The 17,523-nt window shown below is 38.1% G+C and overlaps 2 protein-coding genes across 4 annotated transcripts in view; one reads left to right on the forward strand and one right to left on the reverse strand.

Annotated features, from left to right (window-relative positions):
- Positions 1–17,523, reverse strand: part of LOC132146361 (zinc finger protein 658B-like) — a 910,027-nt gene that overhangs the window by 655,573 nt on the left and 236,931 nt on the right. The window lies entirely within an intron of this gene.
- LOC132148704 (zinc finger protein 271-like) overlaps positions 1–17,523 on the forward strand; it is a 141,369-nt gene that overhangs the window by 117,423 nt on the left and 6,423 nt on the right. Inside the window, exon 2 of one of the 3 annotated variants that reach the window (XM_059557490.1) lies at positions 13,871–14,062. Coding sequence is in view for 1 of the 3 variants with exons in the window: in XM_059557428.1 (XP_059413411.1) it covers positions 13,807–14,062 (256 nt within the window). In the remaining 2 variants the exon portion in view is untranslated. Of the gene's footprint in view, positions 1–13,688; positions 14,069–17,523 lie in introns of those variants that run through there. The other 2 variants (XM_059557428.1, XM_059557569.1) reach the window with 2 other exon arrangements.

Below are 17,523 nucleotides of genomic sequence, written 5' to 3' on the forward strand. Positions count from 1 at the left end.
TCAGTAGGTTCAGGTTGGGGGGTTGAATCGCCTGCTTGGCTCATCTTGATGAATTTAAGTTACAGTGAGAACCCAAAATCAATTTTCCTATTTGCCTGGTGAAAACGTTTCTCTATCACTCTCACAAGAGGCTGTCAGCACTTGCTACAAATAGCAGCTAAAGTTGCACCAACTTAGCTAATTAGCAACAAGCCTTTTTTAATTTTGACGTCTCCACTCAACAGAAAAGACACAAATAGCATCCACATTCTCTTTTCTTCAGTACTCACTGCCCACCAATCTGCTTATTTTCCTTCATCACAGAGCTCCAGCAGTTCGTGAATTTTGAATCCTTTTTCCTCATAGAGCACAGTTTTCTTACTATGTCAGGGCCAGCAGTCCAATCCCTTGCAAAAGTTAGTTACTCGTGCCGTAGAACGTTGTACCAGGGCAAATAAAAAAAAAACTCCACAGGACTCCAATGTCAAAAGATAACAAAAATGACCGTTTATTCAGGTCCCACAGTGAAATCTTCTTACAGGAGTAATAAAATAAATGTTTCCTAAACCAAAAATAATGCTGTCTGATGTTTCTAAGACAATGTAACGTCCATAGGCTACGGTAAGAAAACTATATCGCTCAGGTCCTAATTCACAGCTGGCTCCGAGCGTCCAAAGTTAGTTATGACGCTTCAACGGTCTTGCGGGAAACCAGCACAATTCTCTTAAAGGGGCGGTAGCCCTAAATTCAACCTAAACCTTGAGCTAAACAGAAAATGGTTTTCGTTGTTTCCAAATCACTAAACAGCATTTATAATTCAAATTATATCAATGATCGTTTTCTGAAAACCTCCTTAACATTACTAAGAAACATAACTGAGAAATAATAATATTTTAATAAAGTTATGTTTGACTGCTATTAGCAATAAGCTATTAATGTAGTAATATAAACCTTATAAATTAAATATAAGGTTATTCCATATTCCAAATAATATGTACAGTGTTTTGGCTCCTATAATTTACTTATGCATTATTCAAATCTCAAGTTGTGTTTGTAAACGTTAATGCACTGTGAACTAACATGAAAAATGAATGACTTTGTTTTTATTAACAAAGATTAATAAATTGTGTAATGTATTGTTCACTGTTCATTTGTGTTAGTTAATACATTAATGTTAACAAATGACATTTTATTGTAAAGTGTTACCATTAATATTTATTCATCATACTGTTGAACTTGACAGTATTTTCTCTCTTGTTATTTCATAAGAGCTTCAAAGAAGATGGAGAAAGCCAGAGCCTTGTGGCCAGATTTATCTTTGTTTGTTGGCTGAAGAGAAAAAAATTCAATAAACAAAGTAAAAAAATAATTTAACTGACTTTTTCTCCCCAAGGTTTCTAAAGATAAAACAATATATTGATATTGTGAATTCTTATGGCCACAATAACCATGATATGAAAAATGTAATATCGGGACAGCTCTAGTCATAGCAAAGTCTGAATTATCTCCTCTCCTGGGTTCATGAAACAGTCGTCCATAAAATGCTTTGCTGTTCTGTCGTAAGTAATCTGAAAGATTCCTAAATTCATCTACTTGCAGATGGAAACACAAAACATCTCCCTGACATGACTGCTTCGACACTAACTGCGGTTAGTGAAACCACGCCTTGTTTCTTTGCTTAAACATTTGGGCGGCATTACGCAAATATTTCCACATAGTAATATATCTACATTACGGCCTATGCTCTCAATGTCAAATGCAGAAATGTTAATCCATGCATTTATGACCTCAAAGTTAGATTATTGTAATGCTTTATTGGGTGGTTGTTCTGCACGCTTAGTAAACAAACTACAGCTAGTCCAAAATGCAGCAGCAAGAGTTCTTACTAGAACCAGGAAGTATGACCATATTAGCCCGGTCCTGTCAACGCTGCACTTGCTACCTATCAAACATCGTATAGATTTTAAAATATTGCTTATTACTTATAAAGCCCTGAATGGTTTAGCACCTCAGTATTTGAATGAGCTCATTTTACATAATAATCCTCCACGCCCGCTGTGTTCTCAAAACTCAGGCAATTTGATAATACCTAGAATATCAAAATCAAACTGAAAAATCAACTCTGGAATAACCAACCTAACATTGTTCGGGAGGCAGACACACTCTTGCAGTTTAAATCTAGATGAACCCTTTAGGCGCCAGGGTTTAAAAAAAAAAAAATGCTGGATTTTGATAAAGATTTCAAAAGCTTGTGGCTTGAAAGGGCTTAAAGATAGAGGTCTACTGTAAATGAGAAAACTGTTGTGCATGACCGAAAGTTTATGTGGGGTGTAAATATATTCATCTAATTAGCATATTATGACATCATCATCATGGACGGCCATCTTGAATCTCATAATATTTAGGAAATAGTAGATATTGAATTGATGTATGAACTTATGCATGCATTGTTGTTTTTCTTTTTATCCTCTTTCCAAGTGAGCAGAAAAGAGGAAACCAACAATAAAACAGGAGAAAGTACTAAAAATTATAACTAGATTACTATATAGTAGAAAAACGCATGTGAACAGTAACCTATTTTTTGACAAATTCATCAGTAATATTCAGGAAATAGTAGATATTGATGTTTGAACTTATTTAAATGTTTTTTTTTATCCTCATTCCAAATGCCAACCGACACTCCTCTTCTACTATATCTCCCCCCTGAGGAGCTACCCCGCCGCCCAAGGAAAACGGACAACAGAATAAAAGTAATCCCAAGTATATTTATTTAATTAAAAGGCAATCTCAAGGAGAGAGAGAGATCAGGCCAACCGGCCCTCCTGCGTCGACAGGTCCAAACTAGATGACAGCAATGGAGATTGGACTAGAGTCGCTGGACCGGACCAGCGAGACATCAGCATAAACTGGTGAGCGGGGCGGGTCAATATGGGTTCAGCATGTTCACTCTTCCTCCCTGAATGCAGGACTGGGTGCAGCAGCGAAGATGTAGCTCAGCGGAACTTCAGCATAAACTGGTAGGCGGAGTGGACCAATATGGATTCAGTATGCTCACTTCCTTTCTAGATACCGTACTGAATACAGCAGTGAAGATGTGGCTCGGTTCACTAGCTCCGCAGGACTTCAGCATAGACTGGTAAACAGAAGGGATTAGTATGGATTCAATATGCTCACTTTCTTCCTGAATACAGGACTGGATGCAGCAGCGAGGATGTGGCTCGGTTCCCTGGCTCAACAGGACCTCAGCATAGACTGGTAAACAGAATGGATAAGTATAGATTCAGTATGCTCACGCTTTCTTCCTGGATACAAGACTAGATGCAGCAGCAGAGATGTGGCTCAACAGGACTTCAGCATAGACTGGTAGGCAGAGTGGATGGGTAGGAATTCAGTAACGTCGTAGATCTGTTTGGTTGGGTACCACACAATCTGCAACTTCCCTCCACTCGTGCATGCACTGCAAAACACTCAACTGCACACGTGAAGAAAATAACCAGCACTGAATTCACAAACCCCAAACATTAAGGCAGTGTGCGGGCCCAGACGAAAACCCCTGTGGATGAAAACTCTATTATAGATATAAACAAGCTCTGCACTGCAATTTCACATTCAAAACACTCCTCTTCTCTCACAGGATAATGCCTCCAGCCACAGTCGAGTTACAACCTCTTCAGAAAGAGACAGAGTGGAATGACTTTCCCACCCAATAATACTATAGTGAATCCTCATTTCATATTCGATAAAGGAAGACTGTCACTTATCTCCTTAGGTCCAGTGTTCTCCACCGCTGGCCACTTCCCTGTTGTATCTCCACAAAAAACTCTGCTGTGTCTTCCCTGCTCGCTCTCCGCTCCCCCACCGCTGCCCTTCCTCTCAACACAAACCTCTTTATATCCTCATGGTCCAATCGTCCCTTCAGGATCCTTCCCGCTGGCCACTACTGCGTCTTCACCTCTCCTTCCTCCATCTTCACTTATCCTTCCTCACTTCCTCCTGCATCTTCCCCAATCCTTCCTCTGAGCCCCACTTCTCTCAAACACCTACTCTTTTTATTTCCCTCCTGGTCCAATCGCCTGCTTACATATTTTCCCCCACACAGCTGCCAGCAATTACCCTCATTATCCTCCATTCCAGCGTATTTTTCCTGCTTCCGTGTATCCCCGGAACCGGGATAATACACCGGAAGTGCTCCCCTGCCACAACAACTTCCCGGCCTATAGTTCCGGCTTTCGTCACCCCGTGACAGATGTTTGAACTTATTTACATTTTTACATCATTTTCTAAATGATCAGGAAAAGAGGAAATCAACAGTAGAACTAGTAGCTATGGTAAATTATTACTATATTAATGTGCCATAGTAAAATGCATGTTTTCTTTCATCAATTGACCAGCTATCTTCCCAATCAGGTATCTAGGTGACAAAGTTTATAATTCTTTAGAGTATGGTACCTCTCATTGCATGGCACAGCGCACAGACCTACCCCACACTGACTGCACCTGTACTTTGTCTGCCGGCGGCCCTTAGAGCGTGTGCGATCAGAACAAACGACGCAATCTGGCCGATCATCAGCAACGTGGAGCCAATGGCACTCAGTGAGCCTTTGTGGCATTTCCCCTGACTCCACTGAAGGCCTTCCTGGTTTTTTGCCTTCCCTCCTGGAATAGCCCTCAAGCAAATCAGTAATAATATCCTGGACGAAGGCCTTCAGTGGCTTGTGCGGACCAGGAGCACACTTGGAATAGATTATATGGGAATTCACCACACTGATGCTCTGAATCGCATTGAAGATTCGATTGTACCATTTCCTAGAACGGTGTGGAAAGAGGTAGTTTTTCATCCTCTGATCAGCAGTGTCTACCCCTCCCATGAAGGTGTTGTACCTGTCAACGCACACAGGTCTGTTTATCTCACGAAAACCAGTTTCGCTTTGCTTTGACCTGATACGTTTCTGAACACATGAGTTTCCTTGAAGAGACGAGAGCATAGTGAGACGCTTTGTGTCATGCCATGCACATACTAACAGTTTTCCATGTCTCATGAACACTGGGTCATCTCCTTGGCTCAAAGGCAACTCAGTTTGTCTCAGGCACCTAGGCATACCACGCCTTTTGCAGTTCATTGTCCCACACATACCAGTGTCATTATTTGCCAGCTCGTTTGCTATGGCTGGTGATGTGTAGCAACTATCCATGTACACCACATGCCCTTTTCCTGTGTATTGGGCCATCAGCTGACGAACTATTAGATGGGTGGCACCTAAATCAGCATCAACACTCGGGCCAGTGTACATGGACCACTGCAAAACATAACCTGAGCTGGCCTCACTCAACACATACACCTTGTAGCCATATTTGTCTGGTATTTTAGGATTGTACTGTTTCAAATTACTTTTTCCCTTGAATGCTATGGTCATTTCATCCAGAGAAAGCTCCTTGAGTGGACCATAAACGGCTGAGAAAAGAGGAATTATCTGTTCAATTACTGGACGCACCTTGAACAGCCTGTCATGACCTGGCTGACCCCTGCCCACATAATCATCATTGTTTGCGAAATGAAGGAAAGACAGAATGATCTCAAATCTGTTCCTAGACATTACTTTGCCAGGTGTGTAAGTTGGCCAAAATTCTGCCCAGTAATCCTCAATTTCTGCCTTCTCTACCAGCCCCATACACAAATGCAGTGCAAGGAAGGCCTTCATCTCTACAACAGGGACATCATACCAATTATGAAATCTGGAATTGGGTTTCAGCTGCTGGGAGTTTAGAAACTGATGAGCATATCTGTTGGTTTCATTTGTAATGAGGTTCCAGAAGTCATCAGTCAGAAAGAGGGACAGAAAGTCTTAATGGTGCAGCACTGGTCAAATATTTCTCTCCTATATAACCAACAGGCTCATCAAAACATTTGATCCAGTCCTGATACACTTCTTCATTTCTCAAAAAAACCCAGTCACCATTGTCATCGCTATTTCCTGCCCTATTTAGAGCCAGATCACCCCTGCTGCCTCTTGCACGTCTCCCTGCTCTCACACGCACAGCATGGCCACGTCTTCCCCGGCCACTCCTACCTCTTTGGGGCGCTGTATCCAAAGAACTAGTGTTACTTCCAGCCCTATTTCTCATACCCCTGCTGCCTCTAGCAACAGCTCTCCTATGGACACTACGACCACGTTCACCCCTGCCACTACCATCCCCGTTGGGCATAGAGTCAAAATTATAATTTGTTTGTACTTCGTGAACACTCGCGCCTTGCACATCGGCACCATTGCGCTGCAAAGATGTTTCGCGCGAAACGCGATCATCAGACGGCCGATCGTCAAAAGGAAAATATTCCCCTTTACAGTCAGAATGGGCGAATAGCATTTGCAGCACATCCACACGGTACAAGTTTTTATTGGCCATTTGGCGATTTTTTTCTCACAAATCTCACAATTACCTCAGACGCTCTGAACTGAACTGCTTCCGTATCAATGACACGAGAGCTCACTTGCTCTCGCTTGCTCTATTTGTTTTTTTTATTTTATTTTTTTTGCAAAAAGGGTACAAATCACATGTGATTAGCCAAAATATACATAACATACAAAAACACAGAGGTACACATAAAATAAAGTAAAATAGCCAGGGGAATCTTACTAGTCATTACAAAGTGAAGGAGGACCATATGTTGATAGTTTTAACAGCCTTGCTCTGCTATTTGCTCGAATACTTTGAATAGGAACATGACGTCATTTTTGTCTAGAATTGAAGTACTAAATGTCTGCCATCTAGTGGTAGGGAAAACAAATTAGATATTACACCATATAAGGATCTACAGTCTATTTTATTAAGTATGACGTCTTGTCGCATAGAGGGTTAAAGACCCATCTCTTTAACCTGGCTTACACATAACATATTAATATGCTTCTAATATCCAAATCCGAGGATTTTTAGGCTGCATTAATTAGGTAAACCGGAACTTGGAACACTTCCCAAAACACCCGATGTACTCACTACATCGATGATGAAGGTAAGTTCCTCGAAGGGTGGATTTTATTGAAAGGAAGGGTGGTGAAGTGGCGTTGCTGTGAAGCGGCTTGGTGCTCGGCGTCCTTGTGGTGCGCTGGTGCAGTGTGGGTCCGTGCTCTCCCGTGGGCGTTGGGGCTGCTCTCTGTAGACACAATGAAAGAAAGGGTTAGTCGAGTCTTGCGGAGACATCTCTCACCTCTGTGTTCGCTTGCTGGGTTTAAGTAATGAATTGAAATGTTGGAGTTATAGAGAGAGAAAGTCAAATAGAATGTTCATGTTACTGACGACTAATTCCAAACTCCAAATGTGTGTGTGTGTGTGTGTGTGTATATATATATATATATATATATATAAAAGCAATACCCACCAATTGAATGCTCTCCCTTCTTTCCTCAATTGTTTGGCAATTTGTCTGTTAAATTCTCCCACTTCACTGAAATAGTTATCAGAGAACAATCACTGTTGTGTCAACATAAATATCAGTAGCAAAAGGGTGCACTGGGCATTGCTCAAAAATAATTAATTATAAACACTGACATGCAATGATAATCCAGACCTGAAAGGAAGACCTGCTCAGCCTCCTGTAAGGAGACATTCCGGAGGACAGCCAGGGCATTTATGATGGCCTATGAAAAACATTAATGTAAATATACTATAATACCACTACTGAACATTGGATTGTTAAATTCATCTTGAAAAAGAGAGAGTCTATTATATATAGAATATTTTGAGGTCATCTCAATTAAAATATCCCTAGTGCAATTTTTTCTTCATATGTCCTACAATGATCCTAACCAAATCCATAAAATTAATATTGGCCATGCAGAACATCACAGAAACGAACACATGATAACCATGGACTGTGTTGTAGGCCTGCAGATTAGGCTAAATTGTTACAGACTTTTAAAACCGCCAAACAACTCATTCATTATTGCAAAACAATGCTAAAACGACAGGCTAATTTGTAATGCAACCAGGCAGTTGAATTATGAAAGGTATTTTATACTCAACCAATAAGGTAAAACAATAATTAAGCAAGTTTTCATACTAATACAGTAAGCTCCAGGTAAATCTTACACATTTAACATCAGCATGCTTTCATGCTCATCTTTTAAGCTAAATTAATGTGCTGGCTAGATTTACTTATTATAAAATGCAACAAGGATTCATTAAATTATGGCCACGAATAATTAATACATCTTGAAAAGTTAATTTAATATCGGTACTCACAGTCTGATTGTCCATGTCGTCCATCTCAAATGAGTATTGTAGGTGATCCAGTTCGGTAGGAGGCGCTGTCAGAAAAAAACTAGGGTCCAGAACCGGGGTCCTATAGGTGGGGTCCTAAAACCACTGCCTCCGATTGTGCAGGAAAACCCTTCTCCAAAGTGTGCTTCAAGATTATAAATGAGATTTACCCTGCCAAAGAATTTTTAAGGTTAAAATTTAATTTTGAAGCAAATTGTTGTGTTTTTTGTGAAACAAGTATTGAAACTTTAGAGCATGTTTGTGGGTGTGTGTGTGTTTCAGTTCACCTCTGTTGGAGTGAGATGCAAAACTGGTTATGTTCCAAAGATGTTGAATTACCACCATTCAATGTGAAGGTAGTTAGGTTTGGTATTTTTCATGAAAACAAAGATTTTGAATTCGTTCTCAATTCTCTGATATGTTTTGGGAGGTTTTTTATTCACAAATGCAGATGGTTTAAATCTAAACCCAACTTTATTCATTGAAAGTGACGTGACATTCAGCCAAGTATGGTGACCCATACTCAGAATTTGTGCTCTGCATTTAACCCATCCGAAATGCACACAAACAGAGCAGTGAACACACACACACACACTGTGAGCACACACCCGGAGCAGTGGGCAGCCATTTATGCTGCGGCGCCCGGGGAGCAGTTGGGGGTTCGATGCCTTGCTCAAGGGCACCTAAGGCGTGGTGTTGAGGGTGGAGAGAGAACTGTACATGCACTCCCCCCACCCACAATTCCTGCCAGCCCGGGACTCGAACTCACAACCTTTCGATTGGGAGTCCGACTCTCTAACCATTAGGCCACGACTTCCCCAGATTTGGTGTAACGAGCTAAAACTTTTATATAAATCCTTAAAATTTGTTAAGAATAAAAAAAGCCCTTAAGCTGTCCTCTATTTTGGAATTATATAATTAAGTTGGCTTGAGAAAGCCAACTTACTGATATTCTATTTAAACTTATTATTATTCTTCTAAGACTAAATTATCAACTCTAACTCCTCCTAGAGCTTTAACTCTACAGACTCCAAACTCAGCCCAGATCTTCAGACTGATCTGAAGTTAGTTGCTATATCTTTTCTAACTGATCGGATTTACGGTTTTCATAAAAATGAAGATTAAAAATCATAAAAATCCCATAGACTTGCATCGAAAAGCCTCTGCTCATCTGAACATTCCGTAAACTCCAACTGTCAAAAATTCTAATCTAAACAAACTGAAGCCCATTAGACTCAATCAGACTTCCTATGTACTATTACTAACCCATTCAATCTCATTCAAACTCTATCTATCTATCTATCTATCTATCTATCTATCTATCTATCTATCTATCTATCTATCTGACTGTTTCTATCTATCTGATTGTTTCTATCTATCTATCTATCTATTTATCTGTCTGTCTATCTATCTATCTATCTATCTATCTATCTATCTTTCTAACTTACTGTTTCTATCTATTTATCTGTCTATCTAATATTTCTTATCTATCTATCTATCTATCTATCTATCTATCTATCTATCTATCTATCTATCTAATACTTCTAATCTATCTATCTATCTATCTATCTATCTATCTATCTATCTATCTATCTATCTATCTATCTATCTAATACTTCTAACCTATCTATCTATCTATCTATCTATCTATCTATCTATCTATCTATCTATCTAACTGACTGTTTCTATCTATCTATCTGTCTATCTATCTTTCTAACTGACTGTTTCTATCTATCTGTCTATCTATCTAATATTTCTTATCTATCTATCTATCTATCTATCTAATACTTCTAATGTATCTATCTATCTAATAGTTCTCATCTATCTATCTATCTCTCTATCCATCTATCTATCCTAACAACATGCTAATCACGCTAAAATCATGCTAGCAACATGCTAGTCATGCTAGAAACATCCTAGCAACATGCTAATCATGCTAGAAACATGCTAACAACATGCTAGTCGCATGCTAAACATGCTAGAAACATGCTAGCAACATGCTAATCATACTAAAATCATGCTAGCAACATGCTAGTCGCATGCTAGTCATGCTAGAAACATATTAACAACATGCTAATCATGCTAAAATCATGCTAGCAACATGCTAATCATGCTAGCAACTTGCTAGTCGCATGCTAGTCATGCTAGAAACAAGCTAACAACATGGTAATCATGCTAAAATCAGGCTAGCAACATGTTAATCGCATGCTAGTCATGCTAGCAAACATGCTAGCAACATGCTAATCATGCTAACAACATGCTAGTCGCATGCTAGTCATGCTAGAAACATGCTAACAACATGCTAATCATGCTAGAAACATGCTAGCAACATGCTAGCAATATGCTAATCATGCTAGAAACATGCTAGCAAACATGCTAGTCATGCTAGAAACATGCTAGCAACATGCTAGTCGCTTGCTAGTCATGCTAACAACATGCTAATCATGTTAAAATCATGCTAGCAACATGCTAATCATGCTAGAAAAATGCTAGCAACATGCTAGTCGCATGCTAATCATGCTAGAAACATCCTAGCAACATGCTAATCATGCTAGAAAAATGCTAGCAACATGCTAGTCGCATGCTAATCATGCTAGCAACATGCTAGTCGCATGCTAGTCATGCTAAAAACATGCTTGCAACATGCTAGTTGCATGCTAATCATGCTAGAAACATGCTAGCAACATGCTAATCATGCTAGAGACATGGTAACGACATGCTAGCAACATGCTAATCATTCAAGAAACATGCTAGCAACATGTTAATCATGCTAAAATCATGCTAGAAACATGTTAGTCGCATGCTAGTCATGCTAGAAACATGCTAATCATGCTATAAACATGCTAGCAACATGCGAGTTGCATGCTAATCATACTAGAAACATGCTAGTCATGCTAGAAACATGCTTATCATGCTAACAACATGCTAGTATCTTGCTGTTCAAACTTTATCTATCTATCTATCTATCTATCTATCTATCTATCTTACACTGAAAACCATCAAATTTAAAACTTTTTAAACTTCTTAAACTTTTTAAACTTTTCAAACTTTTTCAAACTTTCTGGTCCGGCTTTCTCAAGCCAACTTAAAGTTTGTCTTGACAAACTTTTTTATCTAGTTAAATTTAAAAGCCCATTTTGTAGTATTGTTTTCTTGTTTTTTTTTAAGTGTGTTTGTTGTTATAAGTTTGGTTATGCTCAACCAAGTCTGAATAATTGTGGATATTTTTGGAAATGTGTTCATGTACCTTCTTTGGTTGTAATGTTGTTGCAATAAAAAAAAAAAAACTTCTTCACCGTTCTGGGGCCCGTTCTTTGTACGTCGCTTATTACATCCGAGATCAAATGACACATCCAAGATGATATCATCGTGCTAATCATGATCCGGCTAATTGGGTTCTTCGAACACACCTGTTGTGTATGATTAGTATCGCTGGATTGAGTTATCTGAGATAATTGCGCGTTCATGTGTTGGCTTAAAAGGGGATATGTATCGATACTCGAAACCATGATCAGCAGTGCAGCGATTGGCTGGTGGCAAGACGGCAATGTGATGACGTCATATTATTTAAAACGACACCTGACGAAAAACTTGACAAATTTCTGGACTTTTATAAGGAAACAGCCAAGCAAACAAAACTACATAAATGTTATAATAGATACATGAAACAGATAATAGATACGTTTTTATTTTATTAGAATTTTTTTTAATGATTCCCAATTATTTAGATTCGCAATTTATAATAGTTGTGCAGTCTTTACATTTTTATTTCAGTGTAGAAATGATCTATTTATTTCATTTTATATTTGGACAGATTTGTTACGTGACAGCATTAATGAAAGTTTCTTAAGGGTCAATATCATGTTATCTGCATCTCCTGCACTCCATCAAGCCACTCTTATAATAGCAGTCATCACTCAAAATAATGCACGACTCTATTATCTGTATAGCATGTGTGTGAGACTCTAATACAATTATGAAGTAATACTTTTATGACAAATAAATATTTCAGTGAGTAAAACTGGCTGTGTCTATAGTAGGCTGTTATGGACAGCATTTTATATTATTTTTAATTTTTTTTTAAAATGATTATTATTTTAAATTATTGTCCCTGGATCAGTACGATACTCTTGTAATAAAGTAGCGGTGGTAACAGACATATTTTGAGTGTCAGTTCTGGTTGAAAAGAAGCGATCTAATCCTGTTTACATGAAATAAGCCTGCTCCCGAGCAGGTTTAAGTTTACGGACCTGTTGCTATGACAGCAGCTCCGGGATGAGCTTCGAAGAACCAAACGATCCAAGATCCCGCCAAATCGTCAACATTCAAATCCAGCTAACTGAGTTAGCGACGTACGAAGAATGGGCCCCTGGTCTTTCTTCCTCTCGTCGCTTCGCTCCAGTCCAGCGGGAGGCGCTAAACACACACGTTTGTTTGACAAACATCATTAAACCTCAGAGGAAGAAGTTCAGTTTCACCACGCTCTCTGTTGTTGTTATGTCGGTGTGCTACCTTCATACAGTATATACGGCAGAGCTTGGAGCTATATGGTTTGCCCTGTTATGGGTAGAAAGTAATGGGGGGAATAGACAATCTGTCATAGCTTCTGATTCCAGTTCTGCTATTTTAAGTATCAAGAATTCCCATTCAGGGTCCAGGAAAGACATTCTGCTTGAAGTATTGCAGTTAGCGAGTGGGTTGCAAAAGGCAGGTAAAATGTTTTCCTTTTTATGGGTTCCAGCACACATAGGGGTGGAGGTGAATGAGCTGGCTGATGTATGGGCCAAAAGAGCAGCAGATAAAGATATCATTGATGTTGACATAAAACACAGTAAAGCAGAAGTTAAAAGTATTATTAAAACAAGAACTTTTGAAATATGGCAGCGCTGTTGGGAAAATGAATCAAGTGGGAGACATCCTTTTAACTTACAGTCTAAAGTAGGCCTAAATAAGAATGCAGGGTCAGGTAGAACTAGACATGAAGAAGTGGTGTTGTCCAGGTTGAGGATTGGGCACACCAGACTTAACAGTACATTATTTTTAATGAAAAAGCATGGTGATGGTATCTGTGAGTATTGTCTTGGAAATAACTCAGAAACTGTAGAGCATGTATTGTTTTATTGTCAGAAATATAAGAATGAGAGGGAAAGGTTTATTGAGCAAGTAGAAGCCAATGAAATTATATTTAATTATAGAAATATTTTACATGGAAGTTCTGATAAGATATGTCAAATTTTGTTTTCTTTTTTTAAGAATACAGGGCTTTGAAAAAGAATTTAAAAGTATAGAAATAATATAAGTTGTGGGTATACTCCAGTCCAGAGGAGGCGGTAATACAACAACAAGTTGTCAACCGCCAGGAAAAATAGAAGAAGAAGAAGTTTCACCACGCTCTCTGTTGTTGATATGTCGGTGTGCTGCCTTCATACAAACAGTTAGACATGTTAGAGAAAATACAGATTTTAAATCAGTTTAGTAAATACCTGTAATATCCTCACATTCGTGAGTTTTGAAGCGAGCAGGAATATCTGGAAGAGTTTATCATCTGAACTGAGATCTGCTGCTGTGAAAATTATGTTTATTAAAGAAGAGAGAGAAGAGAACACGAGTGAACCAGAAACCTGGAGAATAAAACAAGAGGAACCAGAAACCTGGACAATAAAACACGAGGAACCAGAAACCTGGAGACTAAAACACGAGGAACCAGAAGCCTGGAGAATAAAACAAGAGGAACCAGAAACCTGGAGAATAAAACACGAGGAACCAGAAACTTTGAGAATAAAACACGAGGAACCAGAAACCTGGAGAATAAAACAAGAGGAACAAGGAGGTTGGTGTTTATTCTTAATTATTTTACTTTATTATTATTTTTTTTTATTTTATTCTTCATTCATCTTTAATGACTGTTTGTGGTAACGTTACATTAGGCTTACAAAGTTTTACTTCTCGGGTGTTTTGGTGCCCTGGAGAATTTCTGTGGAGACATTTGTGGGTGTTTTTATATAAAGTCTAGGTGTAGACTGCGGCACTCAAGACTTACCCATGGGTTTTTATTAATAGGCGAAGTTCCTCCTTTATGTCTTTCATATAAAGTTCCTTTGACTATTTTGTAACATTCAATGTTACTGAACCACTTTTTGTGCAGTATGAATAAAGGGGGATAAATTAAAGTGCTTGCAGTATCCTTTAATAAAATATAAACAATATACAAACAACAAAAGCATAATCTAAAAAACCATGTCTTGTGCATTATAAAGAATATAATACAGTTGGTTTGATACCTTTATCTCAAACTGTGTCAGTTTAATTGAAGTGAGTATATTATATAAAACTGTTGATTCAATAATGTATATAAAAACAACAAAGGCATCATCTGAAAAACAATGCCTTGTGCATTATACTGAATAATATTCTGTATATTTTACAGTTGGTTTGATCAAATGATGTTGTCCTTTAATGGATTTATATTATTGCATACATTAAAAGTTGTAAAATTATTTTAAAACCCATAAAATGGTAATTCAACAAAACTGAACTTTGTGCAATAACGGATGTTTTTCTGAATATTTTAGTATTGGTTTTACATTATAATGTCACGTAGTTAAATCGTTTATTTAATTTAAATGGTTGATTGTTAATTTCCCCCCAAGAAATTAAGCCTTGTGCAACAAAAAGGGCATGGATTTATGACTATCCGAGTTAGTTTGAGCTCAAAACATAACAGCCTTAAAGAGTTCAATTGGCAAAAAAAACAAAAAAAAAACAATGTCTAATGTCAAACTAACTTTATCGCCGTCGAAAACCACTACACGAGCACTGCACCAACTGTATAAAACACCCCTAGAATTAGTTAAAATGAGTGCTGTCTGTCACTGTCTGTAATCAGTTCAGTGAATGACTGTATGCTAATTCTTTATAAAGTAGCAACAATGTCATTTGTAAAGTAGCCTACAGTCTTAGTCACATTAGTATTTTCACCCCAAAAAGGGTTTTAAGCCAGTTATTTATATCTTTTGCTGTATTATGTCAGTAGGAAATATCAGTTTACATTTCCAAACTTTCATTTTGCCATTAATTTTAATAATAATCTAGTAAGATTGTTGAATGCACATGCAGTCTGACAACAGACAGCCTAAGACTAAGACTTTTGGACAGTAGTGTGTACTGTATAAAGTACATATAATTCAATTATAATTAAAATTAAGTATATTTTAATAAGTGTAATAAAAGTATACGTTCATATGTGTTAAGGGCAAGATTTTCGCTGGAGGAAACGGCTGTGGTGTGATGAACGGTGAATAGAGAGAAAACTTTACACTAGATGACAAACCGATTGCTCCCTCTTTTGTAAACTGTATTTATGACAAAGAACTGCACAAATACAGATATTCTAATAATCTATCGTTAAACACACACCTTGTGTCCTCTGTTTGTGTTTGAGTCCGCTCGCGCTGCTCCGCGCGGGCTGCTGATTGAAGAGCGTGTTGAAAGACGAGGAGGAGACAGGTCTGCTGCTGTTTTCATATAACATTTAAGCGGTCAGACTCTGAGGCGATCGTGAATTTGTGTACAGTTTATGAAGCCCCACTAAAAAAGCCTAGCGATGCCCATGCTTCGTGTGTACATTTCAGAGAATCAGGACAAATATTTCAATCGATCTCTCAGGCATTTAAGAGGCACAGAAATGAGGCACCGAAATCTGCGCGCTGATTCGGTTTGGTGCATACCGGTTCCATAGGTACCGGTGCCATATTTGTACCGGGTTTCGGTACCCAACCCTATGAATCTTGTATGATTTTTTTTTTATTCAGTTTTTTTATTTTACGTTTTTGAGAGTATCGCCCAATAAAATATCGCAATACTCCCGTGTATCTATATTTTCTTACACCCCTATACCACTGTGTTTTTTACATTTCAGGATGAGGTTCACAGAAACAGAGATAGCAAGGGCATTTTGTTTGTTTTCTTTATTTAACAAAAGATATACTGCTTGTAACTAATGGCACTAGAATTTTTGATTATTTTAATCACAGGCCTAAAATTTTTATTTTTGTTCTGTTTTAAATAGCATTACATTTAAATGATTTGAAATGAGCGAAAATAAAATATTTACAGCGTTTGTAGTTTTAAGTTTCTTAATGTTTGTTTTATTTATAAGTATTTACATGATTTCTGAAATTAATAGTAAAATGTGTCTTATACACAGATGCAACTTATGTATTTTTTTCCTGATCTGGTGTAACTTAGTCCTATATTTTGCTGTATGATTAAACAAATATATTATAAAAAAAGGGGACCATTTAAAAAAATAAATGAATAAAACAATCATATTATGTTCATTATACTCCAACCCACAATAATTTTACTCCTTAAAATCTGTTGCAATTCTGAGGGTGTCCTTGAAAAATCTTCTCTGCAAGGGGTCCCTGGCACCAAAATGTTGTAAACTTCATTCTAGTGCTAGTGGACAGGCATCCATATACAGCAGAGACTGTAGGAGGAACTGTCATGTCGTCACATCTCTCTGTCTTCACCAACTGCCCTGAAACACAAATTTTATATAAATGATTATTATAAATAGTGCTGGGCGGTAAACCAGTTCATACCGAAACCCGGTGTATATTTTCGATTCCGATGTTAATTTTGAATATACCGCCATACCGGTGTATTTAATTACTCAGCGTTCGGAACAAACGTTATCCTGCGTGACACTGTTTCAGACGGACCATTTACAATGTTGCACTTCTAAGCAGTGACTGCGAGGCGTGGTGAGGGTAAACACAGTAGTGCTCTGGTGTTACGGTATAACGCATGTTTCACATATAGTCTGTCTGCAGTGCGTATTATTAACGGATTCATACTGCACGAGGTGTCAAGATCTTATATTATTGTTAATGTAGTGACCATGTATTTGCAGTACAAAAAACGAACCACTAACTAACCGGTCTGATTTTGAACAGTTACTTTTAAAATAGCCTGTCTCAAGCTGCAGCGATACGTTTCATTCATTTTGTGCTGTTTTTGCGCTCTCATCTGAGTGAACGCTTCCGGTATTTGAGTCCGCGCTTCTACAGCAAATGTGTCCTGTGCATTCAGATACGCTGAATACTGCCAAATATTATGTATTTATAAGCTCAAATTAACGAGTTCAATTAAAGGTCCCTATCTAACTCGTTTTAGAGTTGGTAATGAGTTTTGAAGTCAGCAAAAAGCAGCGTCATACACAGGATAAACATGAGCGATCATGTTTACATTAACCCTTATGTCATCACTGTCCCTTCAGAAAACTTG

Source organism: Carassius carassius, chromosome 1 (genome assembly GCF_963082965.1).
Source record: "Carassius carassius chromosome 1, fCarCar2.1, whole genome shotgun sequence".
Lineage (NCBI taxonomy): Eukaryota > Metazoa > Chordata > Actinopteri > Cypriniformes > Cyprinidae > Carassius > Carassius carassius.